Source organism: Columba livia, chromosome 29 (genome assembly GCF_036013475.1).
Source record: "Columba livia isolate bColLiv1 breed racing homer chromosome 29, bColLiv1.pat.W.v2, whole genome shotgun sequence".
Classification (NCBI taxonomy): Eukaryota; Metazoa; Chordata; class Aves; order Columbiformes; family Columbidae; genus Columba; species Columba livia.
In genome coordinates, this window is record NC_088630.1 from 2,501,165 (window position 1) to 2,514,410 (window position 13,246).

At 65.5% G+C, this 13,246-nt stretch overlaps 1 protein-coding gene across 2 annotated transcripts; it reads right to left on the bottom strand.

Annotated features, from left to right (window-relative positions):
- On the bottom strand, positions 1–2,666 carry MFSD5 (major facilitator superfamily domain containing 5). 2 transcript variants are annotated; one of them, XM_065043749.1, is made up of 2 exons: positions 2,265–2,666; positions 1–1,591 (listed from the first exon to the last, which is right to left on the bottom strand). In XM_065043749.1, the coding sequence occupies exon 2, from the start codon at positions 1,556–1,558 to the stop codon at positions 191–193; it is 1,368 nt and encodes a 455-aa protein (XP_064899821.1). In that variant the 5' UTR covers positions 1,559–1,591; positions 2,265–2,666; the 3' UTR covers positions 1–190. The 2 variants fall into 2 exon arrangements, with proteins under 2 accessions (XP_064899821.1, XP_064899822.1); XM_065043750.1 differs by lacking the exon at positions 2,265–2,666 and adding an exon at positions 2,218–2,242.
- Between the last annotated feature and the right edge of the window lie 10,580 nt (positions 2,667–13,246).

Consider the following 13,246-nt stretch of genomic DNA (forward strand, 5'->3'; position numbering starts at 1 on the left):
GAAGCAGAAACACTTTTATTTGTTTGGGTGTTTTTAATAAAAAAATTAAACATACTCCTCCCTGCGTGCACCCAACTCCCCACGGCACCACGGAAGCGGTGGGGACAAGGACACTGGGGGGGTCACCAGCGGCACTGGCCGCTCGCCCCACGTCCCCTCGGGGAGGTGATGACACCCACCACGGGCCCCGTCACAGCTCGGGGGCGGCACCGGCGCCGTCATCCTGCCCCGGTGGCGCCGGCAGCCGGAGCTCCACGTGGCGGCGGCTGAGGGCGAAGAGGCGGCCGGCGGCCACCAGCGCCAGCAGCATGACGGCCGCGCAGAGCCCGAACATGCTCCGGGTGCCCGTCTGGCGGTCGCTGCCGTGGAGAAGCAGCAAACCCAGACACGCCAGTAAATTGAGGGGGAGGCGGAACCAGTTCATCACCCCCAAACGATCCTTTTCCGGCACCACTTTCTGGCGGAGGAAACCCATAGCCGGGAAGTAAAGCCCGCAGGAGAGTTCGATGAGGAGGAAGGCGAGGAAGGACTCGGTGGGGCGCTCCTGGCCGGGGCTGGTGGAGAAGGTGAGCATGAAAAGGGAGAAGAAGACGAGGAGGACGGCGAGGGCGAGGAGGTGCACGGGCTGCAGGCGGTACCGCCGCGACACGGCCAGGCGGTACAGCGAGGAGCCCAGCGCGCTGGCGCCCATGAAGGCGGAGAAGACGATGCCCAAGGGGGCACCGTGGGGATCCAGGACGGGCGTCCAGAGGAAGATGAAGATGTAGATGACGCTTTCGTACAAAGCCTGGATGGTGCCCAGGAGAAGGACGCGCCGGTCGGAGAGGAGGCACTTCAAACCGTCGCCGCAGCTTTTGGAGAAAGCTCGTTTCGTCCCGTAGTTTTCATCCCAATTTTTCACGGCAAAGAACCCGGAAAGCACCAGGAAGGGAATGGAGACCATGAACGGCGCCACCGGGCCCAACCCCAACCACTCGGCGAAGAAATCGGCCGCTGCGCCGGCCGCCACCGCGATGACGTTGTTCCAAAAAGCCGCCCGGGAGAAGGTGACGGCGATCCACTCGCTGGGGAAGTCGTAGCGCTCCACGTGCTCGTGGACGTACCACGCCTCGAAGGCGGAGAAGAGCAGCGCCGTGGACAGCCCCCCCAGGACCCTCCCCACCGCCAGCACCAGGTAATCCCGGGACAGTTTAACCAAACAGCAAATCGAGTAGGTCAAGGAGAAAAGGACGCAGGATTTTTTCCGACCTAATCGATCGACTAAAGATGAGGAAACCAACCCAAAGAGGACGTTGGAGGCGAAGCCGCACACGTAGAGGATGGCGATCTGTCCCTCCAGGAAGCGGTAGTGCTGGTACAGCTTGTAGAGGTACGGCCCCTGCAGCCAGTCGGCGGCCAGCGCCGGCAGGTAGCCGCGGTAGTAGCCGCGCTGGAAGCGCCGGAAGGCGGGGTTGGCGTGGTGGGGGGCGGCGGGAGGCCGGGGGCGGCAGGCGGGCAGCTCCAGCGCCAGGCAGGCGGCCAGGACGAGGGCGCAGGCGGCGTAGGAGGCGACGAGCATGGTGGCGCGGGGAGCCCTGGCATCGCCGGGGGGCTGCGGAGACCCGGGGGGGGGGGGGGGTGGGGTCAGTCACCCCCCGGCTCGCCCCAAACACAACGGCCACGCCGCCCCCCCGCCCGCCACCCTCCTGGGACAGGCGGCTGCTCCCACCTGCCCCCGGAACCCCCGGGTACCCCCCAGTATCCCCGGAACCCCTGGCACCCCTGGTACCCCCGGAACCCCCCGGTATCCCCGGAACCCCCCGGTACCCACTGGTACCCCCCGGAACACCCGGGCCCCCCCCGGTATCCCCGGAACCCCTGGGTACCCCCCGGTATCCCCTGGTACCCCCGGTACCCCCGGGTACCCCCCGTATCCCCGGAACCCCCGGGTACCCCCCGGTATCCCCGGGTACCCCCCGGAACCCCCGGTACCCACTGGTACCCCCGGGTACCCCCCGGTATCCCCCGGTGCCCACTGGTACCCCCGGTATCCCCGGTACCCCCGGGTACCCCCCGGAGCCCCCGGGTACCCCCGGGTACCCCTCGGTATCCCCGGGTACCCCCCGGTATCCCCGGAACCCACTGGTACCCCCCGGTGCCCACTAGTACCCCCGGGTACCCCCCGGTATCCCCGGAACCCCCGGTACCCCCGGGTACCCCCGGTTACCCCCCGGTTACCGCCCGGTACCCCCGCTCCCCCCGGCCCCGCACGGTCCCGAACCGACCTGCCCCTCGGCGCTCCGGCCCCTCCGCGCAGCCGCTTCCGCTTCCGCTGGGCGCCGCCATATTGGCCCGCGTCACGTGACGCAGGCGCGCTGTCGCCCTCCTTCCCGCGCTCGGCGCGGGGCGCGGGTGCCGTGTCCGTGGGGTGCCCGTCTGTGGGGCACAGGGGCCGTAGGGCCCCTCACGGGTGTCTGCGGGGTGCCTGTGGGGCAGCAGTGTCCCGTGGGGGGGTCTGCAGGGTATCTATAGCGTGTCCGTGGAGCACTAGTGTCTTTAGGGTCCCCCGTGGGTTGTCTGGAGGTGCCTATGGGGTGTCTGTGGGGTGGCGGCGCCTCCTGGGCCTCTCACAGTGCAGCCTGTGGGCTGTCTGGGTCGGTGGTACCTATGGGGACCCACGTGGGGTGTCTGCACGCTGTTCATGGGGTCGCAAAATAACTGAGGTACCCAAAGACCCCTCAGAGCACCGAGTGCAGCACTGACCCGGCGCTGCCGCGCACCCCGTCCCGCACCCCACCCACGTCCCGTCACCCCCACGGCTGGTGACCCGCTGCCCCGGCCCCTGGGCGGCCCCGGCGGGAGGGAATTGTCTCCACATCCAACCTCAACCTCCCCTGGCGCAACTTGAGGCCGTTTCCTCTGCTCCTGGCGCTTGTTCCTGGGGAGCAGAGCCCGACCCCCCTGGCTCCAAGCTCCTTTCAGGCAGTTCAGAGATCAGAAGGTCTCCCCTCAGCTCCTGTTCTCCAGCTGAACCCCCAGGTCCCTCAGTCTCCATCACACTTGTGCTCCAGCCCCTCACCAGCTCCGTTCCCTTCTCTCCACTCGCTCCAGCACCTCAAGCTCTTTCTTGGCATGGGGGCCCAAAACTGCCCCCAGGATTGGCGGTTTGGCCTCCCCAGGTCCCAGCACAGGGACGGTCACTGCCCTGGGCCTGCTGGCCACACCAGTGCTGGGACCAGCCAGGATGCTGGTGGCCTCTTGGCCACCTGTGCACACGCTGGCTCATGTTCAGCCGCCGTCACCAACACCCCCAGGGCCTTTTCCAGCCGCTCTTCCCCCGCTGCAGCGTTCATGGGGTTGTTGTGACCCAAGTGCAGGACCCACACTTGCCCTTGTTGAACCTCAGACAAGTGGCCTCAGCCCATCGATCCGGATCCTCTGTAGATCCCTCCCACCCTCCCGCAGATCACCCCCCACCCAGCTGCCAAACCGAGGGTACGTGGGCCCCCTGTCCCAATCACTGATATTGAAGAGAACGGGCACAAACACAGCGCTGGGGCAGCCCCGAGTCGGGATGCAGCTCCGGTCACCACGGTTCTTTGGGCCCGGCCGCCCGGCCAGGTCTCAACCCGGCTTTGGCGGGATTGGCACCGCCCGGTAGCGTCCGATTCAGCTCAGCGTCGCTCGTCAGTGTCCAGTCGGACCCAGCTCGGCCAGACTCAGCTCGTCCCGCAGTAACGAGGGTTGGTGGGCGCATGGGGCCGTGCAGCATCACCCGGTGCAGCGCCTGGCGGCAACACGGGACCCAGCCCGGCTCAGCACAGCCTCGTGTTCTCTGCACAGCTCAGCACAGCCTCGTGTTCTCTGCACAGCTCAGCTCAGCTCAGCCTCGTGTTCTCTGCACAGCTCAGCTCAGCTCAGCCTCGTGTTCTCTGCACAGCTCAGCTCAGCTCAGCCTCGTGTTCTCTGCACAGCTCAGCACAGCCTCGTGTTCTCTGCACAGCTCAGCTCAGCTCAGCCTCGTGTTCTCTGCACAGCTCAGCACAGCCTCGTGTTCTCTGCACAGCTCAGCACAGCCTCGTGTTCTCTGCACAGCTCAGCTCAGCTCAGCCTCGTGTTCTCTGCACAGCTCAGCTCAGCTCAGCCTCGTGTTCTCTGCACAGCTCAGCTCATCACAGCCTCGTGTTCTCTGCACAGCTCAGCTCAGCTCAGCCTCGTGTTCTCTGCACAGCTCAGCTCAGCCTCGTGTTCTCTGCACAGCTCAGATCAGCCTCGTGTTCTCTGCACAGCTCAGCTCAGCCTCGTGTTCTCTGCACAGCTCAGCTCAGCTCAGCCTCGTGTTCTCTGCACAGCTCAGCTCAGCACAGCCTCGTGTTCTCTGCACAGCTCAGCTCAGCTCAGCCTCGTGTTCTCTGCACAGCTCAGCTCAGCACAGCCTCGTGTTCTCTGCACAGCTCAGCTCAGCTCAGCCTCGTGTTCTCTGCACAGCTCAGCTCAGCCTCGTGTTCTCTGCACAGCTCAGCTCAGCTCAGCCTCGTGTTCTCTGCACAGCTCAGCTCAGCACAGCCTCGTGTTCTCTGCTCAGCTCAGCTCAGCCTCGTGTTCTCTGCACAGCTCAGCTCAGCTCAGCCTCGTGTTCTCTGCACAGCTCAGCTCAGCACAGCCTCGTGTTCTCTGCACAGCTCAGCTCAGCCTCGTGTTCTCTGCACAGCCCAGCTCAGCCTCGTGTTCTCTGCACAGCTCAGCTCAGCTCAGCCTCGTGTTCTCTGCACAGCTCAGCTCAGCTCAGCCTCGTGTTCTCTGCACAGCTCAGCTCAGCTCAGCCTCGTGTTCTCTGCACAGCTCAGCTCAGCACAGCCTCGTGTTCTCTGCACAGCTCAGCTCAGCACAGCCTCGTGTTCTCTGCACAGCTCAGCTCAGCTCAGCCTCGTGTTCTCTGCACAGCTCAGCTCAGCCTCGTGTTCTCTGCACAGCTCAGCTCAGCTCAGCCTCATGTTCTCTGCACAGCTCAGCTCAGCTCAGCCTCGTGTTCTCTGCACAGCTCAGCTCAGCCTCGTGTTCTCTGCACAGCCCAGCACAGCCTCGTGTTCTCTGCACAGCTCAGCTCAGCACAGCCTCGTGTTCTCTGCACAGCTCAGCTCAGCTCAGCCTCGTGTTCTCTGCACAGCTCAGCTCAGCACAGCCTCGTGTTCTCTGCACAGCTCAGCTCAGCTCAGCCTCGTGTTCTCTGCACAGCTCAGCACAGCCTCGTGTTCTCTGCACAGCTCAGCACAGCCTCGTGTTCTCTGCACAGCTCAGCACAGCCTCGTGTTCTCTGCACAGCTCAGCTCAGCACATCCTCGTGTTCTCTGCACAGCTCAGCTCAGCACATCCTCGTGTTCTCTGCACAGCTCAACTCAGCTCAGCCTCGTGTTCTCTGCACAGCCCAGCTCAGCTCAGCCTCGTGTTCTCTGCACAGCTCAGCTCAGCCTCGTGTTCTCTGCACAGCTCAGCTCAGCCTCGTGTTCTCTGCACAGCTCAGCTCAGCTCAGCCTCGTGTTCTCTGCACAGCTCAGCTCAGCTCAGCCTCGTGTTCTCTGCACAGCTCAGCTCAGCCTCGTGTTCTCTGCACAGCTCAGCTCAGCTCAGCCTCGTGTTCTCTGCACAGCTCAGCTCAGCCTCGTGTTCTCTGCACAGCTCAGCTCAGCACAGCCTCGTGTTCTCTGCACAGCTCAGCTCAGCTCAGCCTCGTGTTCTCTGCACAGCTCAGCTCAGCCTCGTGTTCTCTGCACAGCTCAGCTCAGCTCAGCCTCGTGTTCTCTGCACAGCTCAGCTCAGCTCAGCCTCGTGTTCTCTGCACAGCTCAGCTCAGCTCAGCCTCGTGTTCTCTGCACAGCTCAGCTCAGCTCAGCCTCGTGTTCTCTGCACAGCTCAGCTCAGCTCAGCCTCGTGTTCTCTGCACAGCTCAGCTCAGCACATCCTCGTGTTCTCTGCACAGCTCAGCTCAGCTCAGCCTCGTGTTCTCTGCACAGCTCAGCACATCCTCGTGTTCTCTGCACAGCTCAGCTCAGCCTCGTGTTCTCTGCACAGCTCAGCTCAGCTCAGCCTCGTGTTCTCTGCACAGCTCAGCTCAGCTCAGCCTCGTGTTCTCTGCACAGCTCAGCTCAGCCTCGTGTTCTCTGCACAGCCCAGCTCAGCTCAGCCTCGTGTTCTCTGCACAGCTCAGCACAGCCTCGTGTTCTCTGCACAGCTCAGCTCAGCCTCGTGTTCTCTGCTCAGCTCAGCTCAGCCTCGTGTTCTCTGCACAGCTCAGCTCAGCTCAGCCTCGTGTTCTCTGCACAGCTCAGCTCAGCTCAGCCTCGTGTTCTCTGCACAGCTCAGCTCAGCTCAGCCTCGTGTTCTCTGCACAGCTCAGCTCAGCACAGCCTCGTGTTCTCTGCACAGCTCAGCTCAGCCTCGTGTTCTCTGCACAGCTCAGCTCAGCTCAGCCTCGTGTTCTCTGCACAGCTCAGCTCAGCCTCGTGTTCTCTGCACAGCTCAGCACATCCTCGTGTTCTCTGCACAGCTCAGCTCAGCCTCGTGTTCTCTGCACAGCTCAGCTCAGCTCAGCCTCGTGTTCTCTGCACAGCTCAGCTCAGCTCAGCCTCGTGTTCTCTGCACAGCTCAGCTCAGCCTCGTGTTCTCTGCACAGCTCAGCTCAGCACAGCCTCGCACGGTGGGTTCCCCGCACAGCCCGGCTCGGCACAGCCTCGCACAGCACGTTCTCTGCACAGCGCGGTGCTGCGGTGCTGATCCGCTGCGCTTGTACGGGATTAGCTGGGGGGGTCACCGGGGCCGCCCCTGCCCGGCAGCACGTGAGGGTGAACCCTCGTGGTGGCCGCCGTGCAGCGCCCCGTGCCCCACGCTGTCCCCGTGCACCCACCCCCCACGGTGGCCCCGTGTGTCACCCCAACGCCTGTGCCGAGAGCGCACCCCCACACCCCAGCACGGCACTAATGCCCCGACCCCCCTGCAAATACCCCTCAATTAATTGCCCCCGCCCCCATGCAGACACAGCAACCCCTGTGCAATTGCCCCGACCCTTGTGCAACCCCCCCTCACGCACTTGCCCCATGCGGGCGCCCTGCCCGTGCCTCAGTTTCCCCAAGTTGCAGGGGCGGCACCCCACACTCACCGCAGCTGACGGGCACCGGCCCGGGGGCTTCCCCGCGTGGGGGGTGCAGGAGGCTCCCGGGTCGCCCCCTCACTTGATGCTCAGGCGGGGGCGGCGTTGTGGGGGGCAACGGGGTGGGCAGCAGCGGGACAGGGGACAGCACGGCGGGGGAGGGGAGCAGCAGGGGGGGAGGCAGCAGGGGGGTTGTGGGTGACAGGGTGGGGGGTGACACACAGGGCAGCAGGGGGGAGGGCAGCAGGGGGGGTGACTTTGAGGGTGGCAGGGTGGGGGGCAGCAGGGAGGGGGACAGCAGGGGGGGTGACTTTGAGGGTGACAGGGTGGGGGACAGCAGGGGGGGTGACATTGAGGGTGGCAGGGTGAGGGGCAGCAGGGAGGGGGGCAGCAGGGAGTGGGGCAGCAGGGGGGGTGACTTTGAGGGTGACAGGGTGGGGGACAGCAGGGGGGGTGACATTGAGGGTGACATGGTGGAGGGCAGCAGGAAGGGGGACAGCAGGGAGGGGCGCAGCAGGGGGGGTGACATTGAGGGTGACAAGGTGGGGGGCGACACTGGGGGCAGCCGGGTGGGGGACACTGGGGGTGACATGCGGGGGCACAGCAGGGCGGGCAGGCCGGGGGGGGCCCCCCCCGGCGGCCGCGCCGCGGTCCCGGCCAGCCCAGCCCCATGGCGGCGCCGCCCGGCCCCCCCGCCCCCCCGCCCGCCCGGGGGATTTGCGGCCCAGAGCCGCTGAGCGGGGGGTGGGCGGGGGGGCAGCGCACGTGGCAGCACCCATGGGTGCGGGGGCTGGGCCCCTCCCGCGCCACGCGGGACACCCTGCGGGGCGGGGGGTGGGGGTGGGGGAGGCTACACGAGGGGGCCCGCGGGCTCGTGCTGCCCCCTGGCGGGGACCCGGGGCGCTGCGGGGCCCACGACACGGGGGACACGGGAGACGGCGGGGACACGGGGGACACACGCGGGAATCATGGGGACATGGGAAACGGGAGGGACACGGGATGGAGGGGGCATGAGGGACACAGGAACACGTGGGGGAACACGGGAGACACAGGGACCATGGGAGACGGGGGGACACAGGGAATGTGTGTGACACTGGGGGATGTGGGGGACACAGGAGACATGAGGGGACGTGGGAGGAAGGGACAAAGCAGTGTGTCCTGAACCCGTGTGGTGACAGTAGGGGGGCAGGGGGTGCGTGGGGGCTGTGGGGTACCCCGGGGTGACACTGGGCTCTGCCACCGCTTTGGGGCGTGTGCATATGTGACACGCAGCCGCCGTGTGCGTGTGCCAGCGTGTCACATGTGTGACCAGCCAGCTGCGCGTGCAAGGGTGACACGTGTGCCACCCTCAGCGTCCAGAATGGCTCACTCAGGACACGTCGTGTGTGAAAGAGTGTGACACAGGACATGCCATGCGCGTGCAAGCGTGTCACCGAGGTCACGTCACATGTGTGCCAGTGCATGACCCAGGACATGCCACGTGTGTGCAAGAGTGTCACCTGGGACACGTCATGTGTGTGCAAGAGTGTCACCTGGGACATGCCATGTGTGTGCAAGAGTGTCACCTGGGACACGTCATGTATGTGCAAGGGTGTCACCTGGGACACGTCATGTGTGTGCAAGGGTGTCACCCGGGACACGTCATGTGTGTGCAAGAGTGTCACCTGAGAGACGTCATGTGTGTGCAAGGGTGTCACCCGGGACACGTCATGTGTGTGCAAGGGTGTCACCTGGGACACGTCATGTGTGTGCAAGAGTGTCACCTGGGACACGTCATGTGTGTGCAAGGGTGTCACCTGGGACACGTCATGTATGTGCAAGAGTGTCACCTGGGACATGTCATGTGTGTGCAAGAGTGTCACCCGGGACATGTCATGTGTGTGCAAGAGTGTCACCTGGGACACGTCATGTGTGTGCAAGGGTGTCACCTGGGACATGTCATGTGTGTGCAAGAGTGTCACCCGGGACATGTCATGTGTGTGCAAGAGTGTCACCTGGGACACATAATGTATGTGCAAGGGTGTCACCCGGGACACGTCATGTGTGTGCAAGAGTGTCACCTGAGAGACGTCATGTGTGTGCAAGGGTGTCACCTGGGACACGTCATGTGTGTGCAAGGGTGTCACCCGGGACAGGTCATGTGTGTGCAAGAGTGTCACCTGGGACACGTCATGTGTGTGCAAGAGTGTCACCTGAGAGACGTCATGTGTGTGCAAGGGTGTCACCCGGGACAGGTCATGTGTGTGCAAGAGTGTCACCTGGGACACGTCATGTGTGTGCAAGAGTGTCACCTGGGACACGTCATATATGTGCAAGAGTGTCACCCGGGACACGTCATGTGTGTGCAAGGGTGTCACCTGGGACACGTCATGTGTGTGCAACGGTGTCACCCGGGACACGTCATGTGTGTGCAAGGGTGTCACCTGGGACACGTCATGTGTGTGCAAGAGTGTCACCTGGGACACGTCATGCGTGTGCAAGGGTGTCACCTGAGAGACGTCATGCGTGTGCAAGGGTGTCACCTGGGACACGTCATGCGTGTGCAAGGGTGTCACCTGGGACACGTCATGCGTGAGACGTCATGCGTGTGCAAGGGTGTCACCCGAGAGACGTCATGCGTGTGCAAGGGTGTCACCCGGGACACGTCATGCGTGTGCAAGGGTGTCACCCGGGACACGTCGTGCGTGTGCAAGGGTGTCACCCGGGAGACGTCGTGCGTGTGCAAGGGTGTCACCCGGGACACGTCGTGCGTGTGCAAGGGTGTCACCCGGGACACGTCGTGTGTGTGCAAGGGTGTCACCCGGGACACGTCATGCCTGTGCAAGAGTGTCACCTGGGACACGTCATGCGTGTGCAAGGGTGTCACCTGGGACACGTCATGCGTGTGCAAGAGTGTCACCTGGGACACGTCATGCGTGTGCAAGGGTGTCACCTGGGACACGTCATGTGTGTGCAAGAGTGTCACCTGGGACACGTCATGCGTGTGCAAGGGTGTCACCAGGACACGTCATGCGTGTGCAAGAGTGTCACCTGGGACACGTCATGCGTGTGCAAGGGTGTCACCTGGGACACGTCATGCGTGTGCAAGAGTGTCACCTGGGACACGTCATGCGTGTGCAAGGGTGTCACCTGGGACACGTCATGCGTGTGCAACGGTGTCACCCGGGACACGTCATGTGTGTGCAAGGGTGTCACCCGGGACACGTCATGTGTGTGCAAGAGTGTCACCTGGGACACGTCATGCGTGTGCAAGGGTGTCACCCGGGACACGTCATGTGTGTGCAAGAGTGTCACCTGGGACACGTCATGTGTGTGCAAGAGTGTCACCTGGGACATGTCATGCATGTGCAAGGGTGTCGCTGTGGACCGACCATGTAGACGTGTCATCCAGAACATGCCATGTGCGTGCAAATGTGTCACCGAGGTCATGTCACGTGTGTGTGCCTCACCCAGGTCATGCCTTACATGTGTAAACATGTCACCCTGCACACACCGTGCTGGCGCGTGTCACCCAGAACATGCCACGCACACGCGTGTCACGCTGGCCGTGCCATGTGTGTCACCCCGCGGTCATAACCCTGTCACCCAGGCCCCGTTGTGCCCGGGCATGGCCGCTGTCCCAGCCGCGGTGGTGACGCTCCCACGCGTGTCCCTGTCCCCGGGGGAGGGGGCAGCGCCGGGTCGTGCCGTGTCCTCGCGGTTCGGGGAACAGCGCCCCCCCCCGTGCCTCAGTTTCCCCAGGCCCGGAGCCCCTGGCCGGGGGGGGAGGGGGAAGAGCGGGGGCGGCCCCGCCGCCCGTGGGGCCACGGAAAATAGTCCGAGTGGAAAACTCCTCCCCCCGCCGCTCAATGGCCGCTTTGTTCCGCCCGGCCCGCGCAGCCCCCGCGGGGCGCGTCCCCTCCCCCGGGCCTCAGTTTCGTCGCGGGGGTGGGGGGGCGCGGGGGCGGTTGGTGTGCAAGGGCGTGCAAGGGCGGGCAAAGCTCTGGAGTGCCGTGTGAAACCCACGCGAAGTCGTGCGGTGGAACAGAACGGGGGCGCAGCTGTGCCGTGGTGTGCAACTGTGTGCAACAGTGTGCAATGGTGTGCAACGGTGTGAAACGGTGTGCAATGGTGTACAATGGTGTACAAAGGTGTGCAACGGCGTGCAATGGTGTGCAAAGGCGTGCAATGCCGCACAGCGCCGTGCCGTGCAAACGAGGCGCCTGGCAGGCGGGAACCCCCCGGGGAAGGTTCCCCGAGCACATGGCACAGGCTGAGCGTCACCACGCCGTGCTGCTCCCCACGGGGACACACCGTCCACACCCCACGGGGACACACTGCCCACAACCCACGGGGACACACCGTCCACACCCCACGGGGACCCACTGCCCACACCCCACGGGGAACCACTGCCCACAACCCACGGGGACACACCGTCCACACCCCACGGGGACACACTGCCCACACCTCACGGGGACCCACCGTCCCGCTCCCCACAGGGACCCACCATCCGCACCCCACGGGGACCCACCATCCGCACCCCACGGGGACCCACCATCTGCACCCCACGGGGACCCACTGCCCACACCTCACGGGGACCCACCGTCCCGCTCCCCACAGGGATCCACCATCCGCACCCCACGGGGACCCACCGTCCCACACCCCACGGGGACCCACCATCCTGCTCCCCACGGGGACCCACCATCTGCACCCCACGGGGACCCACCGTCCTCACCCCACGGGGACCCACCATCCCACTCCCCACGGGGACCCACCATCCGCACCCCACGGGCCCCCGTGGGGCCGGGTGCTGCCATGCGTGGGGGTGGCGCACCCGGGGGTGGGGGTGTGGGTGCAGCTGGGGGGGGGCAGGAATGCAGCCGGGCGGGTGCTACCGGCACAGGCCTCGCACGCCCCGGACCGGCGCGCACGCGGGGACACGCCGGCTGCCGCACGCCGCGGGGCACGGCAGCGAGGGCACGCGCGTGTGCGGTCCCACGCGCAGGCGTCTGGGCTCCCATGGTCCTGCGTGGCCACGCACACTTGGCACGGTCTCGCACGCTCGTTCATTCCCACACACGCTCGTGCGTGCTCGCACACGCTTGTGCATGCCCATACGCACTCGTGCGTGCTCACACTCACTCGTGCACACCCACGTACCCTCCCTGTGCCGTCCTGGGGATGCTCCGGGTGCCCTCTGCCCACAGGAGGGACCCAGGCGTCCGGGAGGGGCCCAGGGAGGGGGGTGGGGAGGTGCCTGCCTGCCCCCAGGCCCTGCCTGCTGCTGCCTGCTCCTGCCCAGCCTGCCAGGCCTGCTCTGCCCGGCCTGTCCCCGCCCGTGCCGTGGCCACCCCTGCCCGTCTCTGGGGGTCCCTGCCTGTCCCTGCCTGCACGAGGCCCCGTGCAGGGCGCTGGTGTCCCCGGCACCCCCGAGCCCCCGCGCAGGAGCACACGCGTGTCGGTGTGACGCTCTGTGTCCCATGTCGGTGTGATGCTCCGGATCCCGTGATGCCCTGGGAGCGCCGGGGGGCCTTGGCGTGGCCCATGTGGGGGTAGGGGCTCACCAGCAGGCCTTGCACACGCGGGTGCAAGGGGCCCCGTGGCGCGTCCTGCCCAGCCTGGAGCCGGTGGGGTGTCACATGCATCTGGTGCGAGGACGTGCATGGGGACCCACCGTCCACACCCCACGGGGACCCACTGTCCCGCTCCCCACGGGGACCCACCGTCCACACCCCACGGGGACCCACTGTCCCGCTCCCCACGGGGACCCACCATCCACACCCCACAGGGACCCACCGTCCACACCCCACAGGGACCCACTGCCCACACCCCACAGGGACCCACCGTCCCGCTCCCCACAGGGACCCACCATCTGCATCCCCATGGGGACCCCCCATCTGAACCCCACGGGGACCCACTGCCCACACCCCACAGGGACCCACTGTCCTACTCCCCATGGGGACCCACCATGCGCACCCCATAGGGACTCACCATCCACAACCCACGGGGACCCACTGTCCCGCTCCCCACGGGGACCCACCATCTACACCCCACAGGGACCCACCATCCACAACCCATGGGGACCCACCGTCCACACCCCACGGGGACCCACTGTCCTGCTCCCCACAGGGACCCACTGTCCTA

What these genes read in the sequence shown, in the direction of transcription:
- MFSD5 (XM_065043749.1), bottom strand. Translation starts at nt 1,558, where the DNA reads ATGCTCGTCGCCTCCTACGCCGCCTGCGCCCTCGTCCTGGCCGCCTGC.